General features: G+C 41.7%; 1 protein-coding gene across 1 annotated transcript in view; it reads right to left on the bottom strand.

Moving 5' to 3' along the window:
• The window catches only part of prex2 (phosphatidylinositol-3,4,5-trisphosphate-dependent Rac exchange factor 2), a 416,168-nt gene that overhangs the window by 236,000 nt on the left and 161,220 nt on the right, over positions 1-18,948 (bottom strand). Inside the window, exons 12-13 of the mRNA XM_078217095.1 lie at positions 13,412-13,515; positions 7,234-7,283 (exon numbers count right to left, since the gene is read on the bottom strand). Coding sequence (XP_078073221.1) covers positions 7,234-7,283; positions 13,412-13,515 — 154 coding nt within the window. The remainder of the gene's footprint in view (positions 1-7,233; positions 7,284-13,411; positions 13,516-18,948) is intronic.

The following is an 18,948-nucleotide window of genomic DNA, read 5'->3' as shown; positions in this document are numbered from 1 at the left end:
AGACATTAGTAAAGCCACACTTGGAATACTGTGTCCAGTTTTGGTCACCCTATTATAGAAAGGATATTATTAAACTAGAAAGACTGCAGAAAGTATTTACTAGGATGCTACCGGGTTTTGTTGGGTTAAGTTATAAGGAGAAGCAGGATATACTGGGACATTTTTCCCTGGAGCGTAGGAGGCTTAGGGGTGATCTTATAGAGGTCGATAAAATAATGAGGGACATAGATCAATTAGATAGTCAATATCTTTTCCCAAAGGTATGGGAGTCTAAAACTAGAGGGCATAGGTTTAAGGTGAGAGGGGAGAGATACAAAAGGGTCCAGGGGGGGAATTTTTTCCACACAGAGGGTGGTGAGTGTCTGTAATGAGCTGCCAGAGGTAGTGGTAGAGGCGGGTACAATCTTGTCTTTCAAAAAGCATTTAGACAGTTACATGGGTAAGATGGGTAAAGAGGGATATGGGCCAAATGTAGGCAATTGGGACTGGCTTAGTGGTAAAAACTGGGCAGCATGGGTAAGTTGGGCCAAAGGATCTGTTTCCATGTTAAAAAAAAAGTTCCTGGACGTGTAAGCTGATAAAATCACAGCAAGTAAAACTAGGCACCTGAGGCCTGAATGAAAATGGCAAGCAATTGTCTGTCCCTTTATATGTCATTTTAGTGATAGCAATCACAACTTGGTACAAATTAAGCTTGTAATGGACAAGGAAACAGACAAGCTGCAAAAAAAAATTTTGGATTGAGGAAGAGCGGATTTTAGTAAAATAAGGCAGGATCTGACCAAGATAGACTGGGAACAACTACTAATGGGAAAATCTACAGAAGAGCAGTGGGGGCATTCAGCATGTTCCCTCTAGGATGATACGTAGGGATAACAAGCCCAGAGAACCATGGATGACCAGAGATACTCAGGATACAATGAGAAGGAAAAAAAAGTATTTTAAAAAGTACGAGGGCAGCAAATCAGTGGAGACATTAGTGAGGTACAGAAAGTGCAGAGTGGAGCTTAAGAAAGCAATTAGGAAAGCGAAGAGGGGTATGAGCTTTTCTGGCTGGAAAAGTGCGGAAAATCCCAAGATATTCTATAAGTATATCAATGGGAAGAGGGTAACCTGGGAAAGAGTAGAGCCCATTCAGGACAAAGGGAGCAATCTGTGGGTGGAGCCAGAGGACATGGGTAGAGTGTTGAATGAATACTGCACATCTGTCTTCACCCAAGAGAATGAAGACGATGATGTGGAATTCAGGAGCACGATTGTGAGGTTCTTGAGCAAATTGACATAGGGAAGAACAAGGTATTGGCGGTGTTGGCAGCCTTAAAAGTGGATAAATCTCCAGGTCCAGATGAATTGTGTCTCAGGCTGCTGTGGCAGGCAAGGGAGGAGATTGCAGGGGCTCTGACCCAAATCTTCAATTCCTCTCTGGCCACAGGGGAGGTCACAGTAAGAAGTCTCACAACACCAGGTTAAAGTCCAACAGGTTTATTTGGTAGCAAATACCATAAGCTTTCGGAGCGTTCACCCCAGTCCAACGCCGGCATCTCCACAGCACAGGGGAGGTGCCAGATGACTGGAGAACAGCTAATGTGGTTCCACTATTTAAGAAAGATTGTAGAGATAAACCAGGGAACTACAGACCAGTGAGTCTCACGTCAGTGGTAGGGAAACTATTAGAGAAACTTCTAAAGGAAAGCATCTATCTCACTTGGAGAGTCAAAGCTTGATCAGGGATAGTCAGCATGCTTCACCAGAGGGAGGTCATGCCTAACAAATTTGATTGAATTTTTTGAGGAGGTGACCAGGTGTGTAGATGAGGGTAGTGGAGTTGATGTACTTTGTATGGATTTAAGCAAAGCCTTTGACAAGATCCCACATGGGAGACTTGTAGAGAATGTAAATTCACATGGGATCGATGGGAATTTGATAAAGTGGATTCAAAAATGGCTCAGTTGTAGGAGACAGAGGGTGATCACAGAAGGCTGCTTTAATGACTGGAAGTCATGTCCAGTGGTGCACCACAGGGATCTGCATTGGGCCCCCTATTATTCATCATTTATATAAATGGCATTGATGACTATATGGGAGGTTGGATTAGTAAGTTTGCGGATGACAAAAAGATTGGATGAGTAGTTAACAGTGAGGTGGAGTGTCTTGGGCTACAAGAAGATATATATGGAGTGATCAAATGGGCAGATAAGTGGCAGATGGAATTTAACCCTGAAAAGTGTGAGGTGATATACTTTGGAAGGATTAATTTGACAAGAAAATATTGAATGAATCGTAGGACACTAGGAAGTTCTGTGGAACAAAGGGGCTTCAGATCTCTGAAAGCCAAAGGGCATGTTAGTAGGGTGGTGAAAAAGACATATGGGACACTTGCCTTTGTCAGTCGAGGCATAGATTACAAAAGCAGGGAAGTCATGTTGGAGTTATATAGAACTGGATTTGTATAGAACGGGCGGTACGGTGGCACAGTGGTTAGCATTGCTGCCTCACAGCGCCAGGGACCCGGGTTCAATTCTGGCCTCGGGTGACTGTCTGCAGAGTTTGCACATTATCTCCGTATCTGCGTGGGTTTCCTCCAGGTGCTCTAGTTTCCTCTCACAGCCCAACAGTGTGCGGGTTTGGTTGACTGGCCATGCTAAATTGACTCTAGTGTCAGGGGGATTAGCAAGGCAAATATGTAGGGTTACGGGAATAGGGTCTGGGTGGGATCATGGTCAGTGCAGTCTTGATGGACCAAATGGCCTCCTTCTACACTGCAGGGATTCTACGATTTGGTGAGGCCACAGCTAGAGTACTGTGTGGAGTTCTGGTCGCCACATTTTCGGAAGGATGTAATTGCACTGGAGGGGATGCAGAGGAGATTCACCAGGATGCTGCTTGGAATGGAACATTTAAGTTAAAAAGAGAGGCTGGATAGGCTAGGGTTGCTTTCGTTGGAGCAGAGAAGACTGAGGGGCGAGCTGATCGAGGTGTACAAGATTATGAGAGACATGGACAGAGTGGATAAGGACCCTTAGTTGAAGGTCGGTCACGAGGGGACAGAGGTTCAAGGTGAGGGGCAGGAGATTTAGAGGGGACGTGAGGAAGAACCTTCGTACCCAAAGGGTGGTGACGGTCTGGAATGTGCTGCCTGGGAGGGTGGTAGAGGCTGGTTGTCTCACATCCTTTAAAAAGTATCCGGATGAGCACTTGGCACATCATAACATTCAGGGCTATGGGCCAAGTGCTGGCAGAAAGGATTAGGTGCGAGTTCAGGTGTTTCTAATGTGTCGGTGCAGACTCGATAGGTCAAAGGGCTTCTGTGCCATATGATTCTATGATTCTGGAACTAATCAGGCTGAAAGATAGCGGCACGGTAGCGCAGTGGTTAGCACTGCTGCTTCACAGCTCCAGGGTCCCGGGTTCGATTCCCGGCTCGGGTCACTGTCTGTGTGGAGTTTGCACATTCTCCTCGTGTCTGCGTGGGTTTCCTCCGGGTGCTCCGGTTTCCTCCCACAGTCCAAAGATGTGCAGGTTAGGTTGATTGGCCAGGTTAAAAATTGCCCCTTAGAGTCCTAAGATGCGTAGGTGAGAGGGATTAGCGGGTCAATATGTGGGGGTAGAGCGTGGGTGGGATTGTGGTCAGTGCAGACTTGATGGGCCAAATGGCCTCCTTCTGCACTGTAGGGTTTCTATGATTTCTGTGATAGTGAAATTAACAGTTTAAAGTCTATGAAAAAGAGTAAATTAGATTGTGTGAATTCAATGCCAAATCAGATACACAAAGAGAATAAACAGAGGGAAAGATAGGTGGGTTTAAGAAAACAGCGGGCAAAAAATAGAAATTTTTTTAAAAATCAGACTTTGCAATTTTAGGAAAATTAAAAACTGAAGGAATGAGATCTCACACTTTTAATTGTTCATTTATAGTGACAAAAACTTTGTTTTTCATAATTATCATATCATTAAAAGGGAACTTGGACTGAAGTGGAAAAGACAAACTTTCTGTGGTGAATTTGGTTCACAGCTTTTGAGCAAATACAGTAAGCTCATGCCAATCAATGCAATTCAATGTTGAACCAGATAGAGAGATGCCAATTTCATTCTGTCAATAGCAAAGCGGCACAGCTCGACTCTAATTGCAATTTTAGATTTGCACATTTATTTAGATACCTGCATTCGTCTGAAATTACTGAGCATTTGTGCATAAATAATGATGTGCACCATTAAGCTCATATCACCTTATATGTCCTTGTTTATTTAAATTGCAGTGATGCCTCAACATCACTTGAGATATGTTATTAAATGTGTTATGATCCCAGCTGATGTTCCTTATGGAAAAGTCAGATCCCGCGGTAGAATCGGCTTGATAGATTCTATCTTTTATTTTTTGTTTAGATACACAGAAATCAACTACTGAACAGAGTCACAGGAGTTTGCTGCTGAACTTTTAACAAAAGAATAAAACAATATTAAACAAGAAAAGATTTAACTATATTACACTACTCCTTTATCCCAACTATACCATTCCAGATATATACAGATTTGTAGGGATAACACAAGTTACAAAATCTATCTTATACTCTAATGTTCTCAGTAAGTACACAGTCCCTGTGAGTCAATAGGGAAACTATGGTCAGGCACCACATACTCTGAAACCAAATGTCAGATGCCACCCAAACAACTTTCTCCCCAGGAACTTGTCACACTGTGAGCCAACTGGTCTCACTGGAACTTTGCCTTCACAGGAGTATTTCCAATCTCCACTCAGAAAATCCCTTGGAATCTTCTCCCAAATTATACTTTCCCTTGGATCTCTTCACAAAACATCCACCTCCAGTAATTCAACATACCCTTCCAGTATTCCTCTACCCTGGAAGCCACATGCATTCAAGCCTCACCTTCCACATACTCTCTCTGATTCCTAGCCATGTCACCAGAACATCACTGCCTCACAGGCCCATAGTAGGGAGTTACTAAGCCTCTGGGGAGAACTTGCAAACTCCACACAGTCACCTGAGGCTGGAATTGAACCAGGGTCCCTGGTGCTGTGAGGCAGCAATGCTAACCACTGTCACTGTGCCACCCTTGTAGACCTGTCTTTTAACTTGGAGCTTCTCTCTCAGCTCCTCACTCTTGACTTCACTGAACAAGACCTTTTTTCTAGATTCCTGTTCTTCATTCCTCTCACCAGAAGCTAGTCTTAGAATTTGCTCCTGTCCCATTTCCTTGTTTCTGGAACTTTCTTTCTATCCCTGAATATTGTCCTGACTGTACTGGCAGTGTTTGTTAAATCCTTACTCCAACTGAACTAACCTTCTTCCGACTGAACTAACTGCATTTCTATGTGGGTGCCTGGTTGCTGGACAACAGCCCAGATTTCTTATATCCTGTGTTTGCTTTGGGGTCATAAAAACTTGATTATAATGCAGGTGTCTAAACACTCACAGACTTCCAGGCAACTTTTAAAAATTAAAGTAAAACCAAAGTTCTTAACCCTTACTTAACACAAATATAGAAAAAAATTAAACTTAAACACAAAACAATACCTTTATGTCTAGCACACACAAGTACAAATTTATATCTTACTTAAACTATCTCTATTTCCTAACAAAGGTAACATCAACAGGTGCCAACAGGAAGAATTGGACTATTCCACACTTTAAACATTCAAGGATGCTGTAACCATAAACTTCAACTTTAGTGGAAAAAGCTTTTGTGAAAGTTGTAATAGTTAGCTTCTATTAATAAATCAGAAATCGAGGAACAGGAGCGAGCAATTTTGTTCTTCCACTCTTTTCTGCTTCAAACAAAAAAAAATACAGTTTAATATTGAAGTGGTGTATTTTTTTAATGTTACATTTATTGCCGAACCTAACTGCCCTGACAAGCGGTGGTCAACGTTCTCCTTGAACCAATGCAGTGATTGACAACATTTCTACACTGGCATTACATAGGACAATCCAATACTTTGCTTATGAATCTGTTTGTTGGTATTCTTTCATAAATGAGTGACTTGTTAGGCCATGTCAGAGGGCACTGAGATTCAAGAGTAGAATATTCGCCACTTGCCTGGATGAATACAGCCCCAAAAACACTCAAGAAAGCTGACATCCAAGCCAATGCAGCTCACTTGATCAGCACCTAATCCACCACCTTAAATATTCACTCTTTTCACAACCAGCGCACAGTGGCAACAGTGTGTACCATCCACAAGATGCACTGCACCAAGGCTCCTTTGATAGCACGACCAAACCCACGACCTCTATCATGTTGAAGGACAAAGAAGCAGATGCATGGGGATGTCTCCACCTGCAAGTTCCAAGCCTAACTTGGAACTTTTTTATGATTGCTGGGTGAAAATCCTGGAACTCCTTCCTAACAGCACTCTCGGTGGACTCACACTAACATGGACCGTTGCAGTTCAAGAAGGTGGCATGCCACCACCTTCTCAAGGACCATTAGAGATGGGCAATAAATGCTGGCCTTGCCATGATGCCCACATCCCATGAGCCAATAAAAGAACATGTTTACGTCACATGTAGGCCTGGCACAAAGTGACATATTCTCTTCTTCAGTAAACCAGTTAGGTTTTTATTACCATCCAGTAGTTATGGAGAACACACTCCTGTTGCGAGTCCATGAATTACGAGAATTATTGAGTTCACTTTCTCAATTGCAATTATAGGAATTGAGCTCATGACCATAAACACTACAATACCTGTGTCACCTGACTTCTCACCTTGTCAGATGATCAACTAGATGTACTAGATGTTGAAACACATTTGTTTCTATAAATAAAGGGGCAGCACTGTGGAAGGCCAAAGCAATTTTTCATATCCAGTAACAATTAATAGTTCAGTACTGTCTCTTACAATATTTAAAACTTTGTAATTTTTCTAATAATGGAATATTTTACAAATATTTACTATATTTGGATTGAGAAACCAATCCTTGGTCAGATTTGTATTCTTCTGCTAGAAATATTGCCCTTAAGGTTCACAGAATTTAAATGTCTCAGGTAAGAAATATGTACAAAAATTTAACATTTTGGACTAATCCGCAATAATACACCAGAATTCAAATTTCCTTTTCATGTTAATTCTTAAAACAAATATTTGAAGAAAATTATTCTAAAGAAGTCAGCAAGCCAGTTAAATGTCTATCTGGCACACTGCATATGGCAAGTTTGATTATAATTCCATTCAAATTAAAACTAAAATTGAAATAATACTTAATTTTACTTACTTGATCACAGGAGTAAAGAGACTATGGAGTCGGTAGTAAAGTCTCACACCCTGTCAAATGAAAGAAAACATTGTTCATTTTACTAGCAGAAGATCACTAGTCATTTAGACATTAATTGACAAGATAATGTTTATTACTTTCCTATAGTTAATTCTTCACTGTCATCATGAACTATATTACTGTAGCCTCTTAGAATTTCCCAATATTCCTTCATCTTCTAACAAGTTTTGCCCCTTAATTTCATACTTGCACAAACTGTTAATGCTCTCATTCCTTCCCTCCAGTCCCCCTACTCTCCTTATATTCTCCCTCTTCTCTCTCTGACCCCGCCCTCTGACTCCACTAGTTCGCTCCTCCTGTCTAACCAAATTCTCCCAATTCTTCTCTTGTCTCTGCTACTTCCCTTCCCCATCCATACCTCTCATTCCCCATCCTACCTTTTCCCAATCTTCCCCTCCTTAATATCCATCTCTCTACCTCCGCCTCCCCTCCTCTCCGCGCCCAGCCTTTAAACTTCACCAATCCCAACTGCCCAACCCATTCTCATCACCACTCTCTGCTCTCCTTCTACCCTCTACTCCTTTCGTCCTCCCTTCTTTTCCCTCCTCTGCCCACCTTACCATGTTTCGCCTCACCCCTGTCCTCGACACATTCACTTCCTCACTCCAGTAAAAATTCTAAGTGTCGGAGAATTCAGTGAATATCTCCCCAGGCTCCAAAAGAATTTGCAAGTGTGGTTGAACTGCGAACTGAATCGCACCACTCTCCCAGGGGATAGTCACCGATTTTCCCACTAGGGACAACACTTTGAAATTTTTTGGAAAATTCCATCCATTGATTCAAAGTGGCAGCACAGTGGCCAGCACTGCTGCCTCACAGCGCCTGGGACCCAGGTTCAATTCCAAACTCGGGTGACTGTCTGTGTGGAGTTTGTATGTTCTCCTTGTGTCTGCCTGGGCTTTCTCTGGGTGCCCTGGTTTCCTCCCACAGTCCAAAGATGTGCGGGTCAGGTTGATTGGCCATGCTAAATTGCCCCTTAGTGTCAGGGGGATTAGCAGGGTAAACATGTGGGGTTGCGGGGATAGGGCCTGGGTAGGATTGTTGTCAGTGCAAACTTGGTGGGCCGAATGGCGTCCTTCAGCACTGTAGACATTCTATGATTCTAGAGTGAGTTGCTCGCTCTTCAAGTGCTGGGTATGTGAGATGGAATAGTTCCATCTAAATGAAGCACAAATACAACTTTTTTTAACGAAATAGCTGATCTTTGGCCTGTGTCTTTAACATCCAACCATTACTTTTGAAATAGCTGGGAGAATTCTCAAGCCCCTGCAGAATTCTGCTCAAATTGTCCAATAAACCGAGTTGATTATACAGAATTCACATGAGTCTGGATCCAGACTCGAAACATTGGCTCCATTCTCTCTTCACAGATGCTGTCAGACCTGCTGAGTTTCTCCAGCATTTTCTGTTTTTGTTTCAGATTCCAGTATCCGCAGTATTTTGCCTTAATCAGCTGAGGGGAGTTCATTTTAAATAAACAGTACTCAGTGAAGAAAATAGGTATTAATAGGGTGAGATTTTACCGGAAATTGGCAAATGCCACAGACAGGCAGGAAAAATGTGGCGTTCAGCCCACTAATGACAATGGTGGCTTTTTCCACCATATTATGCGGCACTTAGTGCCAAAACTGTTCTGCCATGAGTTTCATACCATCTGCCCCGCCATCACCTTGATGCACCATCAATCGAGCAAAGACTAGTTTGTATGCAAGAACAAATAGGCTTTTATTAGCAAAAGACTTGGAGCACACCCATGCCGATGAACTGGTCCAGACTGAGGCAGGGGGGTGGGGAGCAGTCGCCTTTATACCTGGAGGGGGGGGGAGGAGTCTCAGCTAGGGCCGGCAGGGATGTGTCCAGGCATGTCACATATACAGGTAATAAGCTAACAGTGGTTTACCACACACCTCAGCGCTGTAATCATCAGGACACTACATTTAAAGATCTCCCCAGCGTGCACCAACCATATTTCACCGGTCACCAGAAAGTGATGGCTGCCAGGAAATCTACCCCCAAATTTTCAGACATGTCCCTGGAGAGACTGCTCAATACAGCAGAGGCCTGCCATGATGTGCTGTCCCCACGCTCACGAGGAAAACCAGCCAACAAGGTCACTGCCTAGCATGGTAGGCAGTAGCAGCAGTCATGAGTGCCAATGCCCTGCAGAGGAAGACAGCCATCCAGTGCCACAAGAGGATGAATGATCTCCTCCGATCTGCCAGGGGAAGCGACTCTTCACATCACTCTAAACTCAGATACTCACACATCCTTTACATACCCACAGGGCTCTCACTCACTCCCAGCTCAATGGACACAACCACTCACTCTCCCAATGACATCATCATCATCTCGCCTGGGGGTCATGTCCTCATCACCTCACTGGTCCCATTCACCACCCACACATGCCATGTTTCCCATCTGCCCTGGTCCGTGTCCTGTTTACATTCTCTCTATCTGTTTTTGTGCAGGAGAAGCTGGCTCTCAAGAAGAAGGATAGATCCTAGACAGGTGAAGGGATGCCAGATCTGAAGGTCCTCATGGTCTTCGAGGACAGAGTCATCCAGTCATCCAGGGAAGACATTGACTGCTCCTGAGCTGATGGTGAGATGATGAATCAAGTGAGGATCCAGCAATGCATCAGCCAGCAGGCAACAATGCTGAGAGTCATGTCTCCTGTTTCTAAAGGCCCTTGTCATGCAAGAATTACCTCTTCTTTTTTCGTGAACACATCTGGGAAACAGCTCAGGGTATCCACCAGCCAGATTCTTGATTCCAGTCCCAACACCAGCACAGATTTATTGACCCCAATATTGGAGAACCATCACAGCACTCAGTTAACACCCTTGGACACACAGCTCAGTGGGACCTGGCTCCAGAGTAGCCTTGGGCGTCACAATCTGGTGAGCACATCACACTTTCAGAGCCACGGCAGACGGAGGCAGGAACATCCCAGGGTGTCATCACTCAGATGCTTGATGTATGCCAGTAATCTGGTGAGTCCCAGTCAGTCGATGTGTCTTTATTCTTACAAAGGGTCATTAGTGTTTGGAATTCTCTCCCACAGTGGAGGGGTCTGTCATTCAAGGCTTTTTGATTGACAAGGGAGTTAAGAGTTATGAGGGACAGGCAAGAAAGTGGAGTTAAGGCCAGATCAGATCAGCCAAGGTCATAGTGAATGGTGAAGGAAGCTTGAGGGGCCAATTGGTCTATTCCAGTTCACATTTCTAGTGCTTACATGTGCTTATTCATTCTGTTTGAAAATCATTAATTCTGCATTTACGGCATCTATTTCCATAAATTAGGTTCACAAGTACAAAAAAAATCAGACGGTGAAGCCTATAGCAAACTTGTAATGAAGATGCCCACAAAGAATGTAAGCAGAATTACCAAATCTATTCTGGGATACCCAGCTTGAAAAATCTGGGAGAGCTAGTGAGCACCCAAAATGTTCACAATAGTACGTCCTTGTGAAACATAACTCCAGCAAATGTAAAATTCTTGAGAGTTCATCTGAATAACATGAGCTTGAACTTCTGGATTTCAAGGGCAAAACTTCTACCATCAAAAGAGTTGGCTGGGGAGACATTCCCACTGATCCAGAGCCCATTGCCATTTTACGCTCAACTAAGCATTGATTGGATTAAGGCGGGCCCTTTGCCTCTCAGTCGGGAGAAAGTCTTGCCCGGAAGAGCTGCTGCAGTGGCTGGAAAAGGCACGACACAGATCTGCCAGAGCCTAAGTACTGGGAACCGGTGACCCAGCTAAGTGTTAGGGGTCAGAGGACAGGGAAGGTAGGGAAGGCCTGAGGTGGTGGGGGTTGATGAGGGGAAGACCAGGGTCTTGGAAATAGGTAGGAGGTCTGGAGGTCACTCGGTCTTCAGGGCGGGAGGGGGGTGCCCCCAAACAGAAGGGGGCTTCTGATGGAGGCACCACCTCTCCTCCTCCTGCCCAAGTCTAGCCATGGACACCTAAGAGGTTATGTACAATACATGAGTATATTTTTCAGTGGCTTTTAGACAAAAGATACAGAATTATTTCTATTGTTTTTAATTACCAATTGAACCAGAGGTTGAATTGATATAGGGAAAGTTTTACCACATTTTAGATTCTTTAACTCTGCTGATTAAAGCTGTGCGATTCCACAAGTTATTTTTTAGATTGCCAAGGTATTGACATTACAACCGCATAGGAATATTTTTTTCATTATACGTAGCAACATTGTAAACATGTTTAAATACTCTCTTTCAGAATGTATACACAACTTTGCTAAAAATGTGAACAAGTAAACTTGCATGGAAACATTTAAGATGTAACTGAACATAGCAAACATTCTATTCGTTTATTAATTTGTTTAAAACTGAACCATGCTACAGCAGATGCTGAGAATAATTACTTTATTCATTAAAATATCAATATTAAACCAAACAGCATGTTTGAGGTGGAATAAACTGCAATATTGTGCATATTTCAAAAGAAATATTAACTAAAATCAACAAACTAATCAGCAACTTTTTCATAATTTTCTAATAATTATGAAGAGATGCATTTGTGTAAATAGAAAGGCAGTTTTTAAACCTAACGAAAATGTAACTGGAAATACTGTGATCTAGTTATTGTTGTAATGACTCAGGAAGCCAGACTGGAAAGGAACCTAATTCATTACAGAATGCAGGGTAAAACCACTGCCGTGGTGTATACACACTAGTCCCTGCCTGAGACTGCATTCAGCAGGCTCAGTCCTCGGCCTGCCTTATAAAAGATTCAGGTAATGGTTCCAGCTGGGCAGGCTACTGTCTGTTACCAGGGAAACTCATACTCAATGAGCCGCATAGGTAGATCAAGCAGTGATTCCCCATGAACCTTGTGGAGATTATCACAATTGTAAAATGTTGTTTTTATTGAGTTTTTCCTAAAGCAATGTGAAGATGTCAAAAATGGGGAATAGAATAATTTTCCAATTTGGACATCCAGTATACATATGAAGCCTTAACAATGAAGTGCTGAATATCTTGCATGAATTTCCACAGTACTATCTTTTTATTGATTTCGCTACAGTCAATTTCCTCATACTGTACATCCCTATGAATGAACCAATATATCAAGTATCAATCATTTAAAGTTTATTTATTATTAGTCACAAGTAAGGCTTACATTAACACTGCAATGAAGTTACTGTGAAATTCCCCTAGGTTGCCACATATTGGCACCTATTCGTGTCAATACACCTAACCAGCACATCTTTCAGACTGTGGGAGGTAATTGGAGAACCCAGAGGAAACCCATGCTGACACAGGGAGAATGTGCAAACTCCACAAACAATGAGCCGAGCCAGGAATCAAACCAAGGTCCCTGGCACTCTGAGGCAGCAGTGCTAACCACTGTGCCATCGTGCCACCCCAGTACAGGATGCATTCTGCTCCAACATGTACCTTAACCCCACTTTTAGAACAACATCTACTACAAATTTGGTTTGATTTCTTCCATGTTATTGCAAGTATTTCATTACTGCCAACTTCCAGTTTGCCAAATTATGGATGGCTTGATGCTGTCCCATACTCCAAAGAAACTCGGTTAAAACTTCCCAAACTATTCAGTGTAGAAAATGCCATCTTTCTGAACAGAAAGAGGAGCCTTTACTCCCATCATCCTGAAACACATTAAAGAAATAATCTCAGAGATGAAAGGGCAAGTCTGAACCCACTGTGACACCCAGTTTTCTCTCATTAACATTCTTTTTCAACTGAGTACACATCCATCGTGAGTCAATAATCAAATCCTAACTGTTACTAAAATTGCTTTCAGATGTGATTCGTAAGGCTGCCGACTTTATCAATTACATTTTGGCTAGTCACTGATAGATCTACCAATAGGTCAGTAACTCTGTCAGTGAAATACACACTAATGGTTATCCTGCAAATTAAAGAGCAATATCTTCTCATATGAAGAACTGTACAATATGTGTGCGGCAATCTTTATTGGCATCACTTCCATCAAAAATAATATTCACTTCCAAGAAAACAAAATACCAGATATGAATTCTATATTTTGCTCCTTCTGCTCTTTGACCTGTATGAAATACAAATATGTAATCTCAGTAGGTTCCTTATGAAATCAGTACCTTGGAGATAACATCTTGAATTTGACTTCTTGGATGGTATGTCCCATCGTCATATCGAAATCTGTACAGCATATGATCAGGTTTAAACTGGTGTTTGTCTGTTACTGAATACCAAAATATATTAGTCAAAAATTAGCCACAAAAATGCCCAAAGTAGTGCACAACTAAAACATTATTTAAACATTTTGACAAGTTTAAACAATTTAACAATAGTAACGTGATCCAATATAAATGTCACTTTCTGAGATCAAGTATGCATAATCTGGCATAACATTTCTGCCATCATAATTTTGAAAATATATCTTAATATTAATAACTTATAAATGCCAATTACATTTAGACAAAGCAAAGGTTGAATTTCACAGAATCACCAAATTGTTACAGCACAGAAGGAGGCCATTCGGCCCATGGTGTCTGCATTGGCCCTCCAAACAAGCACTGTGAGCAGTTCACAGATTTGAATGAACTCAGATAACATTTAAAGTCTGATAAATGTTATCATACAGTGATTGTGTGCTCTGTCGCTTAGTGAATCTACACATAATTTTATTCAACCTTTAATTGCTGTACATTGAGCTGCTGCAGTAAAGTTAAGAAATTGTTTACAATGAGAGAAAATAGATTTTAAAGTACATCCGCAGCGTAATAGCAATACCAAATTAAAGTGTGTATTTTGCCTTTGCCATGAGAGAGTGCTTGTTCACCCAAACAAAGCACCTCTCATACAATAAATTAAAGCTGAAGATAAACAAATACTTTTTTCAATAATGTCAAAAAAACCCGCGCAACGTTTGAGAAATTCTCGGAATCTGCTCCGCAATATTTACTAATGAAAATTTACAGAAGATTATGTTGCAAATTATTGCAGGAAACTGAAGAAAAACCAGAAAAAATAAACAAAGAAGATTGGAAGTTATAAGAAGAACAACTAGAAACTGAGGTACTGAAAGAGGAGATAAGAAAAGCTATAAGGAACATCAAGAGTGGAAAGGCAGTGAAGGACAACATCAGATACGAGTGGAAGCACCAGAAAAGAAACAAGATGAAACCAACGTCCCACTAAGACTGTGGCGCAAGCAATCGAACAAATGCTGCAAAGGCCACAGGCAAGTTGAGTAAAAAATGTTGGGAGGACACCACTAACTTAAAATATGCAAATATAACATTGAAGTGATCATCCAATCACAAGCTCATTTTCCTCTGAATTCCCTCCTGTTTTCTGGCAGAATAAGCATATTTTCTGGCAACACTCACCACCTCAAAATCACCGGACCAAAACTGCATTAAAATTATCCTCTCAATAAGATCCAGGTCCCCTTTATGAAGATAATAGACATTTGAAAATCTGATTTTAGGGGTGCCTGGATAACTCTGGTGAAGCGCTGCAAAACAGCACAGCCAAAAATTCAGACTCAGTGCAGCTTAAAAAAACAATGCACACTATTTATACAGTGCCTTTCAAAATCTAAGGGCAAGCAAAATGATTTATAGCCAATTAAGCACTTGTGAAATGAAGTTAATGTTTTTAATGTAGAAAACATAGCAATTTGCGCACAACAAGTTCCCACAAATGGCAATGTGTTAATGGACAGGTAATCGGTTTTCTTTTTCTGATGTTAATTGAGGGATCAAGAATGAATTTCAGGATACTGGGGACAAATTCCCTCCAAGTTTATGCCATGGATCTTTTATATCTATTTAAAAGGGTTGACAAGGCCTCAGTTTAATGTCTCAGCTTCGTGCTGTCTATTATTGTGAAGAAGAAAGGATGTTGCTTCTAAAAGCTGACAGCAATTATGATAAAGAATGGAGATGTAAGGACCTTCATCCCCACAGCATGAGAAAGGTGCCCTCGAGGTGCCAAAAGAGAACATGAAGAAAGACTGCTAACAAGCACAGAAAGGAAGTTGTAATTGATAGTTCAGTGCTGGCAATGAAGAAAAGCTGTCATAGCCAATAAAGTCACTTCATACCTGCCTGCTATCTACTCAAAATACTATCAAATTTCAAACGATTGCCTTCATACCATCTACCATCCCCTGTCATCATTCAGAGTCAGAGATTAAGCTAGCTGGAAAGCTACTTTCTCTTCGAAAGTAGTCAATCTGTGATTATTTTGCACATAAAAAATTATCAAAATGTGGCAGCAAACCATTCACTATTTATAATTACTTCGCAACACCTTTTATGCCAACTAACTTAATTGCCCTAGCTCCCAAACTATTAGTCCTCCAAGGAACTCTCCAAGTGAAATTAATTTCAGGGATGGATAGCGAAGGAAGATTCCTCTAGATCCAAAAATGCCTGCAAGGACTCATTTACTCATTTCATGATGAAGGGACCAGCTTCCAGCAGCCTTTCTCTTGCAACGTCCAATGTCTGTCATTTGTGCAAGCCTTGGAAAGAGCCTTAAGGACGCTGGTTTATTGTCAGTCTCTGAAGAGATAGGGGTTTTTGCACCCACCTCAATTGGTGTTGGATACAAACTCTGAGGCGGAACTGGTTGATAGCACCACAAAACTCAAATAGGCTGAATGAAGTCTTGGAAGCTCAGTGTAAATGTACGGCATCAAAGGTTAAGGTTAGGTTCCTTTTGCTCATCATTTTACCTATATGAATGAAATATTCACCACCATCTCCACATGAGATCAGTGCTCCCTAATTACAACTCTTTTGAAAACAGGGCTACAAAATCTAGGCCCATTGGCTCCTTAGCCAATGTTGATCATTCTTCCACATTCTTCCCCTCTTTCACTTTTAGAATCTCATGACTGCTCACTGTTAGGTCTAAAATAAATAAATTCAACTACGTAATCGTTTCTTCCCAAGTGGCTTGTGACTGGTCCAATAATTAGCTTGTCTAAAGCAATTTTGAGTGAAGATAGTACTTGAGGGTTTGGACAGGTTGCACTTTGATCAAATGGGTTTCTATGACCCTCAGGTATTGAAAAAGAGTTTGATCAGTACAGGATTGACTAACCTTGGGCATTCCTGAGAAATCATTGCATCCCTTTCAGTATTCCACACATTAACAAATGAATTTCCATTCAGAAATCCACAGCCCCAGTGAAAAGCTGTACTTCTGTACAGGTGACTAAATAGGGCTATAAAAAACCTAATAGGACAACAACTAAAACCTGCATTGTTGGTGGAGTCACTCTGTTAGTTAAGGCTGACAATACAGTAGGGAAAGATGACCTTAGCTCAAAAGAGCAAGATGCAGAATCAATTTGGGTAGAGATAAAAAAATATCAGAAAGGCAAGGGGTCATTGTGAGAGTCGTTTATAAGCTTCCTAACAGTAGTTACACTGTAGGGCAGAGTATTCAGGAACAAATAAATGGAGTGTATAAGAAAGGTACCATAATAATCATGGGTGACTTCAATCTGTACATAGATTGGGCGGAAGATTGTCAAAGGTAGCCTGAAAAATATGTTCATAGAGTGTATTCAGAAAAATTTATTTGGACAGTACATTCTAGAACCAACCAGGGAGCAGGCAATTCTAGACCTGATAATGAACAATGAGGCAATATTAATGAAAAACTCATAGTGAAGGAATTTCTAGGTGATAATGATCATTTATTAATAGAATTTCACATTCAGTTTGAAGGGGTGAAGTGTGAGCCTAAGATTAGTGTCTTAAACCTAAATAAAGATAATTCTAAGGACATGAAAGCAGAGCTAGCTGAAGTAAACTGAGAAACGAAGTTAAAAGTTGGGATAGGGGCACAGTGGCAGACCTTTAAGGCGATAGAACATAGAACATAGAACAGTACAGCACAGAACAGGCCCTTCGGCCCACGATGTTGTGCCGAGCTTTATCTGAAACCAAGATCAAGCTATCCCACTCCCTATCATCCTGCTGTGCTCCATGTGCCTATCCAATAACCGCTTAAATGTTCCTAAAGTGTCTGACTCCACCATCACTGCAGGCAGTCCATTCCACACCCCAACCACTCTCTGCGTAAAGAACCTACCTCTGATATCCTTCCTGTATCTCCCACCACGAACCCTATAGTTATGCCCCCTTGTAATAGCTCCATCCCCCCGAGGAAATAGTCCCTGAACGTTCACTCTATCTATCCCCTTCATCATTTTATAAACCTCTATTAAGTCTCCCCTCGGCCTCCTCCGCTCCAGAGAGAACAGCCCCAGCTCCCTCAACCTCTCCTCATAAGACCTACCCTCCAAACCAGGTAGCATCCTGGTAAATCTCCTCTGCACTCTTTCCAGCGCTTCCACATCCTTCTTATAGTGAGGTGACCAGAACTGGACACAATATTCCAAATGTGGTCTCACCAAGGTCCTGTACAGTTGCAGCATAACCCCACGGCTCTTAAACTCCAACCCCCTGTTAATAAAAGCTAACACACTATAGGCCTTCTTCACAGCTCTATCCACTTGAGTGGCAACCTTTAGAGATCTGTGGATATGAACCCCAAGATCTCTCTGTTCCTCCACAGTCTTCAGAACCCTACCTTTGACCCTGTAATCCACATTTAAATTAGTCCTACCAAAATGAATCACCTCACATTTATCAGGATTAAACTCCATTTGCCATTTTTCAGCCCAGCTTTGCATCCTATCTATGTCTCTTTGCAGCCTACAACAGCCCTCCACCTCATCCACTACTCCACCAATCTTGGTGTCATCAGCAAATTTACTGATCCACTCTTCAGCCCCCTCCTCTAAGTCATTAATAAAAATCACAAAGAGCAGACGACCAAGCACCGATCCCTGCGGCACTCCGCTAGCAACCTGCCTCCAATCCGAAAATTTTCCATCCACCACCACCCTCTGTCTTCGATCAGACATTCAGCAAAGCTTTATCCAAGAAGAAAGATTCTTTGTGAAGGATGCATTATCCATAGCTAAATAAGGAAATTATAGATAGTATCAAATTGAAAGAAACATTTTTTAAATCCTTCATGGGGTGTGGGCATTGCTGCTTGGATCAGCATTTATTGCCCACCCCAAGATGCAATTAAGAGTCAACCACATTGCTATGGATCTGGACTCACATGTTGGCCAGACCAGGTAGGGACGGCAGATTTCCTTCCCTAAAGGACATTAGTGAACCAAATGGGTTTTTACGTCAATCAACAATGGTTTCAATGTCATTAGACTTTTTAATTCCAGATTTTTGATTGAATTCAAATTTCACCATCTGCTGTGGTGGGATTCAAACCCAGGATCTCTGGATTACTAGTCCAGTGACAATGCCACTACATCCCTGCCTCCCCTGACATTGTACAAATCTGCAAAAATTAGTGGTACGTTAGAAGATACATCAGAATTTAAGAGCCAGCAAAGAATGACTAAAAACATAATGAAGAGGGAGAAAGTAGAGGGAGAATGAAGAGGGAAAAATGGCTACTAATGCATAAACTTTACCATCAGTGTTTAAAAAATATTTGAATAGGAAAATAATAACTAAAGCTAATGTTGGCCCTCTAGAGGGCAAGTCTGGGGAATTAATGTGTAAGACAAAAAACTGGTGGAGGTGTTGAACAGGTATTTTAAGTCCATTTTCAT

The sequence above is a fragment of the Mustelus asterias genome, chromosome 7 (genome assembly GCF_964213995.1).
Source record: "Mustelus asterias chromosome 7, sMusAst1.hap1.1, whole genome shotgun sequence".
Classification (NCBI taxonomy): domain Eukaryota; kingdom Metazoa; phylum Chordata; class Chondrichthyes; order Carcharhiniformes; family Triakidae; genus Mustelus; species Mustelus asterias.
Note: the sequence above shows the minus strand (reverse complement) of the source record. Positions and strands in the feature narration are given on the sequence as shown.